Consider the following 14931-nt stretch of genomic DNA (forward strand, 5'->3'; position numbering starts at 1 on the left):
GATATCAATTTCTATTGGAGAAGAAAACATGCCTTTTTTTCAAGACAACATTGCAATAGCCTCATTTGCAGCTATCCAAAAAGGAATCTTTGTGAGTTGTGCAATAGGGAACTCAGGTCCGTTCAATGGTACTGCAACAAATATAGCTCCATGGGTTCTATGAATTGGTGCTAGCACAACTGATAGAAAAATCAAAGCCACAAAAAAACTAGGAAACAATAAGGAATTTGATGGTGAATCATTATTTCAGCCAAAAGGTTCCCCTTCTTCTACACTTTCACCACTCGTGTATGTTGGTTCTAATGAGCAGTTAGTATGATTTGGATTGAACCTCCATCTTCCAATCGACTAGGCGTGTGATCAAAAAGTTTCGAGGTCACGACAGTGAGGTATGTAATTTCCCCAACAAACCAATTTATCAATCACATAACACATATTTATAATTTCACAATTATAACACCATTTTTGTGTAGGTGAATGCTATAAAGTTCAATGAATATTCATCCGTTGTTGTATCAGCAGGGTATGATCGTTCCTTGCTTGCCTAGGACTGTAGATCTCACAGCACTAAGCCAATTCAGGTTTGGGTTTCCTTCCCTTTCCTACATCTACATGCCTGCTAAATTATTTTTATATTTATATTATCAAAAGTTGATGATAGTTTTAATTGATTCACAGATCATTAACACCTTTCTAGACAGCGTTATGTCTATCTGTTTAACAAAAACTAAGATTATTGTTGGAAGTGTTGATGGAACTGTACGCATATTTGACATCCGGATTGGTAGGTAGGTATTCCATGTGACAATCATCATGATTATGAAATGAAAAACTTTGTAGCACATTTGAGCTTTAAAGTTTCTTCTATTTCCAGAGAATTATCTGATGATTTGGGGCAACCTGCAAACTGTATCTCACTATTAAATGATGGTAAATGTGTATTAGCCAGTTATCTGGATTCTAGTCTGCGCCTTTTGGACAAGTGAATTTCTACTTCACATCTCTTCTAATCAAAAGGATGGATGAGTCTATTGTAAAAATTATTCTTCTTTTGGTTTGGTTTGCATAACTAGTAGTGAATTACTACAAGAATATCAAGGGTGTTTAGCAAGATATTCAATCACTCCATTTTTCAGTGATAATCAGACAATTGATATCACAAATCTACTAAAAGGTGAGGTATCTTCTTTTATTTCCTTTCATTTTGTTACTGCCATCATAATAACACTTGTATTATTCTATATCACAGAAAAGAAAAAAGTCAAATAAGGAGCTTTATTTATGAGCACAATTGAAAGATTTACACATGCATCATCTGTAATGGCAATAAATTCTTCTTGTGTTTGTGATTAAGAGCCCGATCTTGTGGAGGCTTATTGTAGTTTCACTTCAATATTTCTTTGCAGCTGTCCAAAGTTTAAATTCACTATCTCTTTAGGATCTATTTGTTAAATTGACTCTGTGAAAAAGATGTGAATGCCCTTATCATATAGGGTTTTGATGCATTACATTTATAGGAAGTAGTAGCTTCTTCTGGTCCTCTTCTTGAAGTTTCACTTCAGAAAGCAACCATATGTTGTACAACTATGCATTGTGGAGCAGGACTTGCAGCAATGTTGTATATGTCTTGTGAGCATCATTCACTTACAACTACCTTTAACATAATTTATTCTTACGACAATCTTTGATTATGATTTTCCTCCCTTACAATTAATTAAATTATATTTCGTTTGTCGTTTTAATTTTTATAGAAGTAATGAAGGAGATTCTGGGGGTATTTTTTGTGTTGTTATTTGAAGGTGATGGATGTGAAAATTTTGAACTAGTCGTTGTTGTGTTGTGTAGGTTTTCTTGAGTTTGGAGTGAGTTCATTGCTGGAATCAGTGACATCCAACTTTTCATCCATGGTGGTTCAAGTAATATCACATAGCAGGGAAGGGATTGTATCAAATGTTGTGTATGCTTTACTTCGTGTTTCCGCAATGTCAAGGGTAAAATATAATTATAATAATAATAATAATAATAATAATAATAATAATAATAATAATAATAATAATAATAATAAGAAGAAGAAGAAGAAGAAGAAGAATTTGGTACATATTATTGTAAATCATTATTGTCTGCTCTTAATGTGGTCAGTTTCTTCGACCATATTATTGTAAATCATTTTACAAAATTGCTTTATAATATTAATATTAATTTTCTGTTCCAGGTTGTTGATGTAGTACTACAAGAAGGTCAATATTTGATCTCTCCAGGTTGCTTATTTTAATGTTGAAGCTAACTATTCAGGGAATCCTTACCCTGCAAGTTATGACATTAGTTCCATGAATAAAATGAATCCTGTAAGTTATCTCATTTTCTTAGTTTCTTTCTTGGGGGGTAATTCTTTTTGGGTCTCAATTTTTTTATTACTGTTACAATCAGGTGCAACTTGTTGCAGAAGGTTACCCTCAATATGGGTTTGGGCCTGGATCTTGGGGATCATATGATATGCAAAGGGCTCAAGAACACAGATAGAGTGATAGACTATCTCATGCTAAGATGTGGACTCTTATGGTACTTTGAATTGAAGTGTACATTTGTTTAAAATGTTATCTTATATAAGACCTTTATTAAATTAGTATACATGTTATTTTAGATACTGTTGTCCTACAACAAATGCTAGCAATTAAAGACTAAGAAGACTAAGGTGAACAAAGAAGAAGGAAAACATAGTGATGGTAGTGAAGAAATCAAAGAAAAAGTGAATGAAAAGGCGAAAGTGAAGTGGGACCTAGTGTGGATCTTTCATCACAAAAAGTGTCAAATGAGGAAACTATAAACATATGAACACAAGTCAAGATTCGAATTTGATGCCTTCTGTTGACCTCAAGAATGTAATATCAGTGAATAGAAACTCGGAAGATTCAATGAATTCAGTAGGGAAGATGAGAACCAAAAGGAACAGGAATCAAATGAGAATGAGAATGTGAATAATGAAGTGTCTGACATGAAAAATGAAAACACAATTGTAGAGTAGAGTGGAATAAGAAGCTCTTATAACTACAGAAGAATCTTTTACAGACTTAGGAACATTACCAGAGAGTGAAATAAGAGGAAGCAAAAGCACTGAAAACACAACTGAAGAGTAGAGTGAGTTTTTTACCTTTTTTTATTTTTTAAAACTAAGTATTTTCAATTTTCTATTCTTTAAGTTCTTATAGAAAACATCATTCAATCCCAGACGGGGTCTACTCTTGTCATGTTTCACGTAAATTTACCAAAACGCCCCTCCTATTTGTAAATATTATTTTGACTTGTGAGGTTCCTATTTTCAGGTTTATGTACCATCATCATGTATGCTAGACGGGGTCTTACTCACAACATTTTTTTGGAACCGATGGAAAGGATACGAATTAGAAACAGGGTTAGCAGGACTTCAGGGTGGGGTATGGAGCATTTCCTTTGAGCGTGATTGAGTATCTGTAGAGCGCAAAGCAACCTTATAATGTCTTTGTTGCTGCTGAACTCTCTACTTGTGCAACATTGCAGAATCCCACTTATTTGGAGGTAATTATCTGAGACCATTACTTACAATCACTGTTCAAAGTACATTCAGTATTAGCCTTGATAAGAAAAAAGTTTTGGAGCAATCAAAAATGGATGTGATTGTTGTGTTGACTCGAGATTATTGATTGATTGATTGGTAGAAAGTAAAAGTGGCCCTGGTAAAAGAAAGAGAGAGGCTTTATGCGCTTTTAAAACAAGTCTCGTTTCTCAATCCCTATCCAAGCCATTCCAATTTTATACTTTGTGAGGTCACTGCTGGCTGGAAGAGATGCTAAGAACCGAAAGCTCTCTCTCTCTCTCTCTCTCTTGTATTTTTTTTCAAACCCATGTTATATGGTTGATGTGTTTGTTTTTTATGTGGGACAAGACAAGAGTTTAGGGTTATTTTTTATGACTGAATTTGTTACATTATATGTAAAGAAGATATGTGGTTTTATCTCTGCCTTATGAATTAATTGATTATAACTACTAAAAAGCAAAATGGTGAGGCCAATGGGTCCCCTGTTTCTGCAGTTACAAGTCCTGATTTCGTCAACGATGTTGTACCATGGAGCTGTAAGGGAAGATTCTATTAAAACTACTTTAGCACATGACAACTATCAGTTTGCTAAATTAAGTGATGAATGGAATTGAACTTATTTAACTGAAACTTATTATGTATGGTCCAGGAAATAATGCAACATAAATTGGTGTTCATTGAGAAAATAAGATGTGGTTGGAACTACTTTAGCACAGGACAACTATCAGTTTGATACAGATTTTGTTTTTTCAAGTATGAGTTAGATGTCTAAAATAGACAAAATTGGAGAACTGTGTAGACCAAAATCAATGCCATTGGTTATTTTGTAAAATTGTAAGAAAGTAAGTGCTAGTTTGTGATTTAGTAGAGTTATGTTGATGACACAGGAACTTGATCAATGAAGTAGGGTGCTAGAATAAACAAATAAATGAAACTATGTTGCTAATTCTTGCGTTTAAACTTTTAATATTGTGTTTTTTTCTTTGTTTAAAATTTGTTAAGAGTTTTTTATTAATAGATTGTAGCCTCAGAATCCATACGAGACACTGGAGCAGTTGCAAGTTCTCGGGCTGCTTAAATTGGGCTTGATATTCTAGCATAAACAATCCAGGTGTCACCTAGTTATTAAAGTTATATTTGTAAACATGTATATAAATACAAGGGCATTTCGGTCATTATACCCCCATAAAAGTTTTTAAAAAAGATAGGTAACTATTTGTTGCGCTTAATTTATGGATTGATAACATTAAAAAAAACATATCTCATAGTATTTTCAAATATACATTTCTCCTTTTGTCTTACAATTGTTATATTGAATGTTCATGATGACTTAGATAACATAACTCGTTTGCTAATACTAGCAAGAGAACATATAATCCCAGGAATTGACAAGCCCCATAAGGTAATCAAAAAAGATAATTTATTTTATTGTATTTTAAATCAAATTATCAAATCATATATAAACTACCCAAACAATATTCAAATTTTATTTTATCGCCTCAATTTTGCAGACGAGCATTGTGTTTACATTAGAAGAAGGCCCTAGGGTCTTGTTCAATGCTTTAGTTGTGTTTGCTCTAAGAGAGATCAAATTATCAAAAGTAAGTTATTTTTTTCACCCTTTTATTTAATATTTTTGTGATTGAATGAAAGTCTTGATGAAAGTAATTGACAACCCTTTTTTGTAAATAATGTTGTGATTGTGGGAGAGGTGTTGTGTTTTTCTCTATTGCTAGGTAACCTTCTCAACAACAGTATTCTACTTAAGCAGGTGAGTAATCAAGATTAAGGGAGACTTGTAATCATGTTTGACATTCCTTTCCAGTACACATTAAGCAGGTGGTACGCACACAAGGCGTTGGCATAAACAAATAACATGAAATGTTTCCAGTAAGAAACAGAGTTGTATGATTATTTGTTAGTTTTATAGGAATGTATAACCCATGTTAGCAATGTATTATTTCTGTTTAACATTTGAATGATTATTTGTATGACATTATAATTTGTGCAATTTATTTTATTTTTTCAGTATGAAATTTTATTTTATATTATGCAATTACTTGTATTTTTTGTATATGGTATTTTATTTCTATTATGAGAAATTAAATGCAAATTTAATTTAAAATTTAATAAATATATAATTTTTTTTAAACATTTAAATTTACGATACGCAAAAATGTTTGTCATCTTCATTTATGGCATGGCCTTTATTGACAGAGGCTTTCTTGATATGCATTGCATGTCATTAATACGCTCGTCGTAATGTTACGACACGCGAATGTGTGTTGTCTTCCTTTGTGATAGGGCCTTCCTTGATACGCAGTCGTAATTGCGCATCGTAAATGCGCGTCGTCTCTCTTTATGACAGGGCCTTCCTTGACGCGCATTTGCGCGTTGTTTGAGCCTTTTACGATGCGCAATGAACGTCATAAAAGGCTGTTTTTCTAGTAGTGGTAATGCACCTGAATAGACAAGAGCACTAGCTTATTTAGGAAAATGCCTAACATTCTTTTATGTGCTAAATAATTTATGATATGCATTATATGATCGGATCTATGGTCTGTTGCCAACCGAATCTGGAAACTTTACGTGTTCAGACTTTTAAACGTTTAATTATGGTATTAGAACTGCATGTAACTTTTCAGAGTAATAGGGAGATTTACACGTCGATCATAAATAAAATCTTTCCTATCTTAATTCTCGTCGTTTCGCACCGAACGTCTGATTTGGTGTATAGAACGAAATGGCAAGAACCCAAAGTGGAAACGCGAATGGAAATAGAAATTAACCGCCTCAACCACTAGTGATTGAGAAAATACCTGTTATAGTAACCATTCCTGAGCCAATCACAATGGTTGGAGTACAAGCCATGATTCGGGCTATGCTGGCTGAGCAAAGAGAAGAGATGAGGCAGATGTTGCACAAAAATAGGGATGAACCTACGGTACCCATCATGCAACCCAAGTTGATAGCAGAACAATCGGAGGAAGGAAATTATAACCGCACTGTGAGTCAAGTTAGAACCCACAGGGCAAGGAGGAATGGCCTTGAGAAGGGAAATGACAAGGATGGGCGGATATATAAGAATGTCTTGGTTGCAAAACCACCGAGTCACTCTGGAAGCCCAAAACCAGTGGAGATTATGGATTGTATCTCCAAGATGGAGATGGTATTTGAGAGTTGTGACTGCAGCGATAAGCAAAATACTGTCTCTGCAGTCAGACAACTAAAGACCGGAGTGTTAAGTTGGTGGAAGTTTCTTTCAGATACAATGCCACGAGGAGAAGCCATATGAATGTCTTGGGAAGCATTCACGGAGTAGTAAAAAATGCAGTACTACTCAGAGGTAGATCTAACAGACCTAAACAACGAGTTTCAGAACCTGAAGAAAGGGAAGATGAGTGTTGATGAGTATGCCACCGCATTCACTAAGAAGGTGAAGCTATTTCCCTACTTGGTTCCTACTGAACTCTCCACGATAGATAGGTTCGTTAACGGACTGCCCACAGACTTTGGCCCAACGGTCAAAATGCAACTACTTTGAAAACATCCTTTAGAGCAGCAAAGAATATAGAGACCCAAATAAGAGAAAGAGGTCTAGAAAAAGATAAGGCAGGAGAAAAGAGAAAGTTTGTAGGATCTTCAAGGCACAACAAGGAGTGTAAATTCTCGAAGTTTGGAGGAGGAGGAGGAAGAGGTGAAGCAAGATGGTGTGATAAGTGCAAAAAGAAACACTTAGGAAAATGTGGCAAAGAGGTCGTAGGTTTCAAGTGTGGAAAGTCTGGCCATTACGCCAACAAGTGCACATTTAACAAGAATGTATGTTTCAGATGTAACAAAGAAAGTCATATTACTAATGACTGCTCAAAGAAAAACGAAGCAGCAAGGCCAAATGCACCGCCAAAGCCAAGGGCATTTCACATGATCCTCGACAAAGCAGATAACAACGCGAGGAATCAAGGATGAGGACTTCATATCCGAAGATCGAGTCATGCAGTAGCTATGATATCGTATGATGTAGCGTGTTAGAGGCATAATCTAGGGTGAACTTGAACACCTATGTAATCGTTTCAAGGAATAATATAAAACCTTAGCTTTGCTATCTGATGTGTTAAGTTGTTATGTGATTTTCTTGTATGGTGACTTGGAAAAGTGCAAGACAATACTTATGACGATTATGAGTAGTTGTGAATGGTAGTAGATTCATATACTACCGGAAACCCAGAACTCACACTTGGATTAGGGAAAGTCACAAGGTTACCAAGAAGCTAGTAGTTGATTCCGTTTTGTTCATGTATGTCATTACCATTGTTTCGGTAACGATTAAGAAGATGATTGTTACTCCGACCCTAATGGTCATATCAAATTGAGTCCGACTACGATGAGTATGTTACGTGGTTGAGAGAACCAAGTTTGATGTAGCATTTAACTTAAGCCGGAAGATTGAAATAAAAGATAATCAAAGCAATCAGGAAAGGAATAGCGATAGTGGCTTATAGCTAGAAATGCTACCTTTTAAGATGTGATTAGAACATGAAGGAAGGTACAGTCTATTATGGAATTTGACTCCAAGAGACCCGAGCCTAAGCATTGTAACAAACGATGATAAGTCATTAGAATATGACACATCGGTCCATTGTATTAATAAAAGAAATTATCTTAAGTTTGTTAAGAAGAATAAGAAGTCTCCAATAAGGATCGAGATTGTGACTTGAAGGTCATAATTTGGAATCTAACGTGAGATAGGGAGCAGGTGCAAGATCGAGCATCGCCTGCAATCAAGGAGTCCAAGAGTTAAATACTCATTCGAAGCAACATAGAAGTTACGGTTATTACCTAGGACGAAGAGTTAATGTAGGGAGTCATTATACAAGTCCTGTTTCGTTGATGATTCTGGGACGTAATCATCCTAAGTGGGAGATAATTGTAACGCCCGTAGATCCGGGCTAGTCAATTTAGAGACAATAAACATCAAAAATGAGTTTTTGATGGAATATTAATTAGAAGGATTAATCTTAAACAAGTTGTAGAATATGTCACAAGGGTTCCGTACATATAAAGAATGTCAAAATCCGAATTATAACGAAGAAGTTACGGCTCGTCGAAGTTTCGCGACAAAACCGGCACGACACTATGCGACGTGAATAGTGAATTTACGATACAGGACTTTTTGGCCTTAGTGATCTAAACAAAATTTATATTATACGTTAAACCGAGAGTGTGCATAAAAAGAACGCCCAAATCTGACTTCGTATGAGGAAGTTATGATTTTTCTAAGATTTGGCCTAGCAGTGCACAACCCGAAACTCGAATTCTAGATCGAGCGGTTTTTGGACAATGCGACCTAAATGAGAATTGAAGATCTCATTAATAGGAACTAAACGACAAATAGACAGACGAAAATGGAGTCTGTTTGTAGAAGTTATGAATTTTACGCGGACATTTAATAGTTTAGTCACCTTCTACTATGAAATTTAAGATCGGTCAAGAATTAGCCGACGGAGTCAAAAGGAAAGTTGTAGATATTATTTTTATCTACGCGTAGATATAAAGAACATAAAAAATGGATCTTGTATGCGAAAGTTACGGATTTTAGACGTCGGACTTGTGTTGTGCGGAAATGGGTGACGTGACACCATCTTGGTCATTGCTTTCTCCCCAAGTCTTGCCACCAGATGGTGACATGTGGCACCAAGTTCTCTAAACCTCCCAAAAAAACTTCCCTAGCACTAGAAGAAATCCCCAGAGCGCTCGACGATTACAAGAAGAAGAGCTTCGGCTCGGAAGTTTTGCCCCTGCAGAGCATGGCTTCTAGCCAAACCCCCTCGTAGGTAAGATACGCCTACCTACTTTTTAATATAGATTTTATTTAAATATAGTAACGTAATTAGGACCTTATAATACTTATTTAAACTATTATTATGGGTTATATAAGTGTCGTTATAATATATTTTTAACCACTCGTGGTACGAGGAATCCAGTTTGAAGGGCCGCCTGGGTTGTTGGATTTCAGAAGTGCTATATGCCAAAATGATCCTGCCATCCGGTGTTTTATATTTGGCCCCTGTCTGTACATAGTGGGTGAAGAGTATTGTTTAACACTTATATAATAGTAATAATAGCTAGACTATTAATTAGTCTCGTTGAACATTAGACTAAACTCTGGTGGAAATGTTGCTAGGTTTCGTCAACGAAAATTTGTTTTAAAGTAAACGAAGTGTTGTCCGAGTACCGAGTCACCACCATTGCAGGTGAGTGCATAGTTACTTTCATCTTACACATAGATATGAAGTATTTTATATAAATTACGTGCTATGTGTGTATATTGTCTGAATACTTGCTGTCTATGCTGGATGAAACGCTTTATACATGTTTTAAATGATCTAAACTGTATATGTATTTTATATCTATAAAATGTGTTGGGTAAAACATGGGTAGATTAGAGGTGAGATAAATGATGAGTGGTGAAATATGAGATAAATGATGAGCGATGAAAGATGAGATAAATGATGAGCAATGATATATGAGTAATAAAATATGGTGCGGAGCGATGACCTAAGCGATGAGCCAAAGTGATGAGCCAAACGATGACCCAAGCGATGGTCCCATCATCTCGCAGGGTATGGATGACAACCATGGACTTTTCTAGACAGTCTAGTGGAACACTAGCAGGCTCACAACCTGTAGGTGTTGTTAATGATGTGTTCACCCGGTGTACTCTAAAAATCCATTGACAGGTATTGCGAGTGGACTCTCGAAGACGATATTTTCAATAAATGAAATAAACCCTAGCGACTATGCAGATTTAGTGCAGATTCCTTAGGATATTCCTTAGGAATGAATGAACGAGGAATAGCTTAATCTTAGGGTAGATCCTTAAGAGTAAAGAAGATAATAGGGATGGGTAATTGGGTTGATTGTTTGATGTTTAACATACCCCTGTGACCAACCTCACCCCATCTAACCGGGGTACGACATTTCCACCCATACAAAACCTCAAAAGGAAGAGCACCGATGTTGGAGTGAAAACTGTTGTTGCAGGAGAACTACGCAAGAGGTAGTTAGGAGTTCCAACTCCTACCAAAATCAATGACACATGCCCGCAACATATCCTCAAGGGTCTGTATCGTCCGCTCACTCTGGTCGTTGGTATGCGGATGATAAGTTGTGCTGAAGTGAAATCTCATGCCTAGTTCCTCATGGAACCTCTACCAAAAAAAGGAGGTGAACCGAACATCACAGTTTGAAACAATGGAGACTAGAACCCCATAAAGAGCAACGATCTCGCGATTTCATCCATCGGCCAACTTCTCGGCCGAAGAACCCTCCCGAATTTCCAGGAAATGGGAACTCTTTGTCAATCGATCCACGATGACCTAAATAACATCAAAACCCTTTTTCCGTTCTCGGAAATCTGGTGATAAAGTCCATCGAAATTTGCTCCCATTTCCACACGGGAACCTCCAGAGGCTACAACTTGCCATGCAACTTCTGATGCTCGGCCTTGACCATTCTGCAGGTCAAGAACCTATCAACATACCAGGCAATCACCCTTTTTACACATAGCCACCAATATCTCAATCTCAAATCCTGATACATTTGGTGGCTCTCGGATGAATAGAAAAGCGAGATTTATGAGCCTCCTCCAACACAATCTGTCCGATCACACTAGATATAGGAACCGATACCCGACCACAATGGGTCAACAATCCACAACTATCTAGAACAAATCTGGTGATATCACCCTCGATCCTCTCAATCTTCAAGTTCTCTTCCCGAACACCCTTGACATGAGCCTCCCTAATCAATCCCAAAAGCATGGAATCCACTGATATCCACGTACACGACACCCCATCTGAAGATCCAGCCGACTTGCTGCTCAGAGCATCCGCCACCATATTTGCTTTACCCGGATGGTAAAGGATCACGCAGTCATAATCGTTGACTATGTCCAGCCACCTGCACTGTCTCATGTTCAGGTTCGATTGATCCATAATGTGCCTCAAACTCTTGTGATCCATGTATATGGTACATGGACCCTATACAAATAATGCCTCCAAATCTTGAGGGAAAAAACACTGGCCCCAACTCAGATCATGTGTGGGATATCTCGTCTTGTGAGGTTTCAATTGCCTCAAAGCATATGCTATCACTCATCCTCTCTGCATGACGATCGTCTCCAAACCAGTGATGCAAGCATCACAGAATACCATGAAATCCTCAATTCCCTGTGTGAGGGTCAAAATTGAGGCCTCACATAATCTCTATCGCAGGGTCTCAAATGTTGATTGTTGCTCATGGACCCAACAAAAATCCACCTCCTTCCTTGTCAGACGAGTGAGGGGTATTGCAATCGTAGATAAATCCATAATAAATCTCTGGTAGTACCCTGCCAACCCCAAGAAACTCCTGATATCTAAGGGAGATTTTGGAATCTCCCACTGCATCACTGCCTCGATCTTGGCCGAATCGACCAATATCTTGTCCTAGTTAACGAGGTGCCCAAGGAACTGAACCTCTCGTAACCAAAACTCACACTTCGAGAACTTAGCATAAATCTGTTATTGCCTTAAAACCCCTAGAAGCTCGTGAATATGTTCCTCATGCTACTCTCTAGTCTTGGAATATACCAAGATATCATCAATAAACACAATAACTTAACGATCAAACATCAGCCTTCATACTCGATTCATCAAATCCGTAAATACCATAGGTACATTGGTGAGCCCGAAAGGCATCACCACAAACTCCTAATGCCTATAACGAGTCTGGAACACTTTCTTCTCCACATCCTCTCCTTTCACACTGACCTAATGGTACCCGGACCTCAGATATATCTTGGAGAACAAAGATAAACCTTGCAACTGATCAAGGAGATCATTAATCTACTGAAGGGGATAACAATTCTTCACCGTTAGTTTGTTCAAATCCTAGTAATCAATACACATTCGATGTGAAATATCCTTCTTCTTGACGAATAAAATTGGTGCTCCCCATAGAGAACTACTCGGTCTGATGAACTGCTTTCCTCACAGCTCTTGCAGTTGAGATGACAACTCCTGCATCTCAGGTAGTGCCAAACGGTACGGCGCCTTGGCAATCAGGGCCGCCCCTGGCACGAGGTCAATCCTGAACTCGACCTGTCTCTCAGGAGGCACACGAGGTAGCTCCTACGGGAATACTAATGGGTTTTGAGCATTCTAACACTCCTATGGTGTACATGCAACCCTATATGCTTTGGATCTATGTTTTCTCTATTATACATGCAAACTTTCAATTTTCCAAAGCATCATCCTAACTAGCATAATATGGAGTATATGCACTAAAAAATCTAGTTAGATGACTTACCTTTGTTGTAGATTTGTAACCTTAAGCCTTTAAGATCCTAGCACCCCAAGTGTGATGCCTCAAATGCTTCACACAACACTACCAGCAATGGAGGACTTGAGAATATATTGTCTTGCACACACAAAATCGGCTATCCCTATTGTATATCACTTAAGTGCCGACTTTGGTAGCCATGAGGCTTCTTATATAGTGTGACATAGCTAGGGTTACACCATGTAAGCCCTAATGTGCATGACTTTCCACATTCCTTAGGCTCCATGGGTTTTAACTGTCATGTAGTATCCATGGGTCACCACATGGGTTTAGCCCAACATAAAGAACTATGGATCATAAGCCCACTTTTTAAGAATGAATTATTTACACAATCAATCCATATACATTTAATTAGTCCCTTTTGATCACAAAATTAATTCCAAATTAATTCTTGATCAATACTAATTAAATAATATGACTTCATATTAATATATTAGAACTTATAATATACCAATAAATCATAAATATCCTCTTCTTAAAAGTCCATCCTTACAAATTGTTCTGGTGCCATGAAACCCAAATAGACAATGCTACTCTCGAGTCAAGTACATACCAATTATAGTTATGGGCATAGATACTAAATTCAACAGTCTCCCACTTAGATAAGTCTAATAACTATAACTGCGAGTACGAATTAAAACACCAACTAGCAATCGTAGCTCTTAATAGCCTCTGTCGACTTGAAACGCTCCATTTTCGATAAGTGATCATATAATCCTCTGTTCTCAATATATCAGCCGGACAAATACGTGGAACAACGTCATACTTATTGTCCAGCAGTTTGATTCCCAATTTCTGATTTGTTTGACATAGAACTTAATCGAACACATCAATTGAGTTCTAACCGGGCCCGGCACACAAGTCAAAACAAAATCATCGAGGGGCCCAAAATATCGCTTTTAATCCTCCAAGGATTAAAAGGAATAGATAAACTTCGACTCATATGCTTGTACTAACTACTCATCAAATTGTACACAACAACATGTTTTATAGCATCAAGTTACTGAAGCAGTTTCATACTATCAATGCACAACCACCTCATAGTCAACAACTCATATCTCTTGATTTGAATACTTATATGATATTATCATCTCACAATCACTCGAGATAAATTCCATGAAGTGATACAAGGGAGCATGGGTTTAATCCAATACTCAGACCTTATGAGCACTGATGAATGTTGCAGCAAACTTTGCTATGTCTAATAAAATTCAGACAAATCTACAATCCAAATTCATGACAGTCTTGCTTCAATACCTACTTCAAACGTATGATCGACTGTGGATAGTTTGAATAATCTAATTATTTTGGAAGTCAAAACATGCAAAGTGAAATAATAGTAAATGATTGACAGAAGATAGTACCATACTAGTAAATAAAAATCACTTTTTATTTAAGCATCAAATGTCAATTACATTTCAACTATTACAAGTTTCGAAAGCTATATAATCATTAAAACTAATATCATCTTTCAGCCCAATGCGCCTCACATGTTGTAAATGATTAAACCTACCTAGTCCCTTCATGAGGGGATCTGATGGGTTCTCATCTGATGGTACCCTCTTTGCCACGAGGAGTCATTCTTATATACGATGTCTTATAAAGTGATATTTTATGTCGATGTGTCTGGATCTGCCATGATCCCTTGGTTTCTTGGCTAAGGCAACCACACTCTCACTGTCACAGAAAATTTCCATAGGATACTTCATAGCCGGTACAACTCCAAGTTCTCTGATGAATTTCTTCAGCCATATTGCCTCCTTCGTCGCCTCGCTTGCTGCTATGTACTCTGATTTGCAAGTTGAATCAACTACAGTCTCCTGCTTGGAACTTTTCCAAGTTATTTCTCCTCCGTTTAGGGTAAAGACCTAGCCCGACTGAGAGCGGAAATCATCCCTATTGGTCTGAAAGTTGGCGTCACTATACCCCACCACTCTCAAGTCATCACTCCCACCAATGGTAAGGACTCGGTCCTTAGT

The 14931-nt window shown here is 37.2% G+C and overlaps 1 protein-coding gene across 1 annotated transcript; it reads right to left on the reverse strand.

Annotated features, from left to right (window-relative positions):
- Positions 1-11154: 11154 nt before the first annotated feature.
- On the reverse strand, positions 11155-11592 carry LOC145009355 (uncharacterized). Its single transcript, XM_078968067.1, has one exon. It carries the CDS (start codon positions 11590-11592, stop codon positions 11155-11157), a length of 438 nt encoding a protein of 145 aa, XP_078824193.1.
- Between the last annotated feature and the right edge of the window lie 3339 nt (positions 11593-14931).

Source organism: Lactuca saligna, chromosome 8 (assembly GCF_052625555.1).
Source record: "Lactuca saligna cultivar CGN05327 chromosome 8, ASM5262555v1, whole genome shotgun sequence".
Classification (NCBI taxonomy): Eukaryota; Viridiplantae; Streptophyta; class Magnoliopsida; order Asterales; family Asteraceae; genus Lactuca; species Lactuca saligna.